General features: G+C 50.7%; 1 protein-coding gene across 1 annotated transcript; it reads right to left on the bottom strand.

Annotated features, from left to right (window-relative positions):
• Positions 1 to 692: 692 nt before the first annotated feature.
• Positions 693 to 5,432, bottom strand: C16H22orf24 (chromosome 16 C22orf24 homolog). The gene is given in 3 exon segments (XM_017945271.3): positions 693 to 1,615; positions 5,152 to 5,280; positions 5,283 to 5,432. Coding segments are annotated over 3 exon segments (297 nt in total). The 3' UTR covers positions 693 to 1,597.
• Positions 5,433 to 6,107: the final 675 nt, after the last annotated feature.

Here is a 6,107-nt window from a genome sequence, read left to right as displayed (position 1 = left end):
TAAGTGTGGGATCATGGAAGGGTTTTAAGCAGGGTGAGGACAAGGTCAGATTTACATTTTGGGAAGCTCCCAGGATTCATGGGAAAATAGACTGGAGAGAGACCAGGAAGGGGCGGGGGATGAGGTTCCTCCTATTGTCCAGGCCAAAGAAGTGGAGGTCACCACCAGGAATGGGGCCATTGCATCATGTCTTCCAACACATCTGCCTCCCCAGCTAGGCATGTGGCCTTGGATAAACCCCAGCTAATGAAGCCCCAGAGGGCTGCAGGCCAGTGAGACCCCAGCTCTGCTGTGTGAGCCACCGGCATGGTTTGCTGCCTCCCGGATGCTCATCTGCCGAAGGGGCCAGAGGATCAGAGAGATTGTCCATGAGGGCCCGTCTGCTTCTGCTTCCGGGGCCCTCCGCCCATCCTGGGGCCCCCCGCCCATCCTGGGGTCCCCCCGCCCATCCTCTCTCTGATACCTCCCCTGGCGTGGCCCCACCAGGGTGAAAAGTCCAAACCTGAGATGCCTGGCTCCCAGATTATCCTTCCTGTGCCTCCTTGCTCCTTCTTCCCTCCCGCCATCACTCTGCCCGATGAATGCCTGAAAGGGCCCCGCATCTCCTCTCTCCAAACTCAGGTGCCAGGCTTGGTTTTGGAGAAGGGTCTCAGCCTGTGTTGACAGCCTGCGATGTGTGAAGCTAGGTCTTCGGCATCACTCGTTTTACTGAATCCTCACAGCAGTGCTACAAGGAAACCATCATCCCCATTTCACAGATAAGGGGGACTGAGGCTCAGTGGTCCATTTGCTGACCCAGTCACACAGCTGTGCAGGGGGCAAACCTGGAGTGGAGTCCAGGTCTGGCTGGCACCAGTGCTCTGCCCTCCCCCTGTCTCCATGAAATGTACCCAGGAGCCCCTAATCCCCCATTGATTTAGTGCTTGGGCGCGGTCAGCAGTCTTCTTGTTCCACTGCAGGCATGTGCAGCCCCGGCTCTTTCTGAGTTAAGCCAGGGACTGAAATGGGTCAATGATGCTCATCTGTTGGGAGCTTTATGGTTTATGAAGCCCTTTCCCATTTGTGCCCTCCTCACAACCCCATGGAGACTCTGCACGGCCCCTCCAGCTCTTGGAGGCTGCATTTTGCCGCAGTGAAGGCCACATAAAATATTAACAGGGCAGCTCCTGGCCCTGCTGTGACGTCAATTACGGGGCTGCTCGGTGAGGGCTGCGGATGCCTTTCCAAGGTGAAGCGGTGACCGGAATTCAGCTGGCTCAAATGGTGTCCCAGGAGGCTGGCTGTCAGGACTCGGAGAAGATGCTGCTAATGTGAGGCGTGGCAGGAATCCAAAAGCTTTCCTCTGATCTTTCTGGCTCCCTCAGGGCCTGGTGGCATCCTGAGGCTGGCGAGATGCATTCAGTCATTTGGCAGGTATTTACTGGGCACCTGCTGTATGCCAAGCACAGTGCGAGGCTCTGGGGAGACGGCTGTGAACGTGATGAGGTCTTTGCATAGTCGTGCTCCCTGTGTGGTTGAAGAAAGGGAGAAACCCAGCTCTGTGGGCTAGGGCAGGTGCCCACTCCAGCCTGAGGCCAAGGGATCCTTCCGAAAGAAGTCAGGGTGATACTGAAACCTGAAGAAGGAGCCCAAGTTAGGTAGGGAAAGAGGAGGGGTGAGAGAACAGACATAGAGAATACCTTTTGAGCTCGGATCCTGGTTCTACCTGTTCCTAGCCATTTATCTACAAATTAGGTTCCCACCACGCAGGGTTGTTGTGAGGACCAAATGAAGCCGTTGCTAGCAACAGCACAGTGAGGTGCCCAGTGGCTCAGGAGTAACTGCTGTGAAAATAGCTCCGGGCCACGCATGGTGGCTCACACCTGTAATCCCAGCACTTTGGGAGGCTGAGGCGAGAGGATCGCTTGCATCCAGGAGTTCAATACCAGCCAGGGCAACATATTGAGACCCTGTCTCTATAAAAAATAGAAAATTAGCCAGGTGTAGTGATGCACACCTGTAGTCAGTCCCAACTACTTGGGAGGCTGAAGTGGGAGGATCACTTGAGTCCAGGAGGTCAAGGCTGCAGTGAGCCAGGATTGCGCCACTGCACTCAGCCTGGGTGACACAGGAAGACCTAGTCTGAAAAAAAAAAAAAAAAGGAAGGAAAGAAAGAAGGGGAAGGAAGGATGGAAGGAAAGAAAGAGAGAAAGAAAGAAAGAGAGGGAAAGGGAAAGAGAAAAAAAGAAAAGAAAAAAGAAAAGAAATAGTCTGTGTTTTATATGATTCCTTTGCATTGCCAGGAATTCTTGCCCTCATTTTGTAAGCAGAGAAACTACTGAGGCTCAGAGAGGTCAGAGAGGTGACCTGACATGGCCAGGGTTATACTGTGGATTAGACCCCAAGTTGGACATGTGACCATAGGCTCTGACTTGGGCTTTTTGCCATACTCTATCCACAGGCAACCCAAGCAATTATTTCAGCTCAGTGAGACACAGAATCCCACTAGTGCTTCCCAGTATGAGTTCCTTGGCTGCATGTCCAAGGGTAGTCTCAGCCTTCTTTGCGGTAAGGCCACAGCTGTCTGATGCTTAGCCCAGGGTTGGGCTTTGGGAGGCCTGGGCATAGGCTTGATTTCACTAACCTGCTGTGTGACTGTGGGTGAATTACTTTCCCTTTCTGAGCCTCAGTTCCCACAGGGCCAGCTGAATGACCAGCTGTTATTGTCTGGGTCTCTGATCTTCCCAGTAGTGCTGTGGCAAAGGAACTACTTTAAATTCCATATTAAAGATGAAGAACCAGGACAGGCGCGATGGCTCATGCCTGTAATCCCAGCACTTTGGGAGGCTGAGACAGGCGGATCACTTGAGGTCAGGAGTTCGAGACCAACCTAGCCAACACAATGAGACCACGTCCGTACAAAAAATACAAAAATTAGCCGGGCATGGTGGTACATGCCTGTAATCCCAGCTACTCAGGAGGCTGGGGCAAGAGAATTGCTTGAATCTGGGAGGCGGAGTTTGCAGTGAGCTGAAATCACGCCACTGTACTCCAGCTTGGGCAACATGCGAAACACTGTCTCAAAAAAAAAAAAAAAAAAAAAAAATAAGGAACCAGTGGTCTGAGATGGACAAAGTGGCATGCATAAGGCTACACAATTACCAAGTGGGGGCCAGGATTTGGGGATAGCCCGTTGCTGGCAGAGCTGGCCATCAGTCCACCATGCTGTGTTGCCTCTTGGAGTAAGAAAGCCAAACTGAATTGTCTCCAACATCTTTATTATGGGCCTGTGATTCTGTGAGTTCCCTGCTGCCCCAGACCTTCAGGGCTCAGTGACTTCATGGGGAAGCCATTTCAGGTTAAGCTGGTCCTCCAACTGTCCCCATTTAAAGTAGGTAACAGCCCAGTAGGCAGCACTCCCTCCCTCCCTCAGACACAGCCTCATTCCTCCTGAATGAAGAGGTCTAGCGAGGACAGTGACATGCCCTTTTTATTCTCCCCCACCCCTCTCCACCCCGCCTCCGACATGCCCATTTTATGGAAAAGAAAACTGAAACTCAGAGAGGTCCAACAACTTGCCTGGGTTTCCCCAGCTACTATAGAAGAGCTAGATTTGAGGCTGGGTCTGGTAACTCCATATCTTGTACTCTGAATAGCTGCAAGCTGGCCAGATTCAACAGGACAGCCCTCCTCCTTCTCTGGGCTCCCTCCCGGCTCCTGCAATCCTGCCTGCCTTCCCCCTTGCTCCCTCCCTTTTCTTGCCTTTCACTCAGCTGTCACTTAATGTTAGCTGTCAGCTGATTTCAGGTGTTCCCCTTCCTGGGGTGGAAGGGGAAAGGACAAAAGATCTTGGCCACTCACAAAGGGGGCTCTGGTGATGGGAGTTTTGTAATATGCAGAAGGTGTAACTGAATTCAATTTAGCATTCATGGAGCAGTGCCTGGATCCAGGACACTCAGCCAGGCATCCCAGGGGCTCAGATGGTGAATGAAACACAGGCCCCATCCTCCAGTGTTTACAGTCTATTACAAACGACAGGGCTGCCTCCTAAGGAAGTGGGAAGCAGAAGATGTATGTAACAAAGAGTGTGAACCTTATAGTCAGAAAGACCTGGGTTCAAATCCTAATTCTTCATTTAATAGCAGCGTGACTTTGGGTAAGAGGATGCCTCCCTGAGCTTTAATTTTTCCATCTGTTTAATGGGTGTAAGAGGAATAGCTCCCATTAGGATTAAATGATACCTTATACTACATTAAATGACAAAACACAGTGCTTGATGCCCAGTAGCAAGCCACAGACATTCCTACCAGTGTCACTCTAGGCAGACAATGGATACCAGAGTCACAGTGGGAGTAGGTGGAAGGCGAGAGCACTTCTAAGTTGGAGAAACTTACCTCCTCTTTAGAGGAGCTAAGATTTCAGTGGGTATTAAAGGAGTGTAAGAAGCAGAGAATGAGGTGGAGGGATAGGAAAGAACATTCTGGAAACTCATGGGCAGAGTCTGGGAACCTGGTGGGCCTAATGTGTCCAGGAAGTGGGTGATGACCTTGAGAACATGGGCCAGGGGCAGGTTATGAAAGGCCAGGTAGAGGAGTTTGTATCTTTAAAGAGGGAATGGGTCCTACCCACGACCCCAGGGGCAGCTCAGTGCTGTCTCTGCAGAGGCCAGCCAGCCTCCTACAGGAGTCGGCCTTCTCATGTGGCTATGGTCCTCTCAGATCTCTTTATCTCCTGAGTCGGGGCCAGCCTGCCACCATTATCTACAAGAAGACAGAAGGCTATAACAATCTGCTTGCCTCCTACTAACACACTGGGGAGAAAAAGATGTTTTTTAGCATAGTTGCCTGGCAGAGAACCATGGTGAAAATTCAGCGACCCTCTCCCTTGCTTCCCAGGGTACAGTTTCAGCAGCAGCTGATGACAGTTATGCTGATAGCTCAACAGCTAAAAGAATGTTCTCAGGCTCTCTGAAGGTCAGGGGCAGTGGTGGGAAGAACGGTGAAGATGGAGCAGAGCCCCTGCTCTCTGTGCTGTAGCTGGGCAAGACACTTAACCTCCTTGGGACTCAGTTTCCTCATCTGTAAAATCAAAACAATAATACTGACCTTGCCTTAACCAAGAGACAGCATAGTAGCAAACTGGCCTGCTTGCTATGAAGTAGGAGTTCATTACCTTCTTCACTCCAGGTCTTGACATGGTCCAAACACTTGTCTTTTGAAGCAACCCTGTTGTATCCTCTTGAGTTGTCATGACATTGTCTGCTGGTCTTCCAATGGTGAAATATCCTAGACACTCAGAGCTGGAAAAAAAAAAGGTACTTTGCCATTCATCATTGCAGCCTCTCATTTCACAGATAAGAAATCCAAGGCTCAGGGCGAAGGAACAGCCTTCTCCAGCTTTCCCGGACCATGCACAACAGCCCCTCCCACCCCAGCCCACCCAGTGGGAACCATGTGAAAGCTTGAGGCAGTTATTCAGATGGTTCAAGCCAAAAGATCTAGAAAATTCTTGCTAAGAAACACAAGCTCCCAGACCATCTGCAGAACTGAAACAAAAGCCTCTTTCGCCCTCATTTTAACTGCAACTCAATAGGTGTTGGCTTTGCCTTCTCCCCCAGAGCTGAGCTCCTCTGAACAAGCTCTTGGGGGGCGGGCGCTGGGACTGGGGCTCTGAGCTCCACCAGCTCATAGAACCAGCTCACAGATTGCAGCTAACAGGACATTTTCGCACTTCTTAATGCCAAAAGCTGCCTTGGGTGCTGGTTTGCTTTCAAGGCGGGCTTTGAAAGAGGGTTGGAAGGTTCTAGATGATCCTGAAATCTCTGCGCTCAGGATGCTCTTAGTTAAGCAAGGGGTGAGATTTGGTGTCAGCAAAAAGATATTGGGGTCAAAGTAGATAGTGCAAAATGGAGTTGAGTGGGGAAGGCTTCAGATGACTGCAAGAATCCGACTCTTCTAGGCCTCAGTTTCCTCATCCATATAGTAGGGCTAACAGCCTCCTTCCAAGTGAGGATGTGGGGAGATAATATGAGAGTAAAGTGTTCATCCTCAAATCAGGCAGAGGGTAACTGATTAAAAAACAAGAGCCGCTGTCTGTCTATGTTATTGCTGGTGGTTTTATTGTCATTG

This window comes from Papio anubis, chromosome 16, assembly GCF_008728515.1.
Source record: "Papio anubis isolate 15944 chromosome 16, Panubis1.0, whole genome shotgun sequence".
Classification (NCBI taxonomy): Eukaryota; Metazoa; Chordata; class Mammalia; order Primates; family Cercopithecidae; genus Papio; species Papio anubis.
Note: the sequence above shows the minus strand (reverse complement) of the source record. Positions and strands in the feature narration are given on the sequence as shown.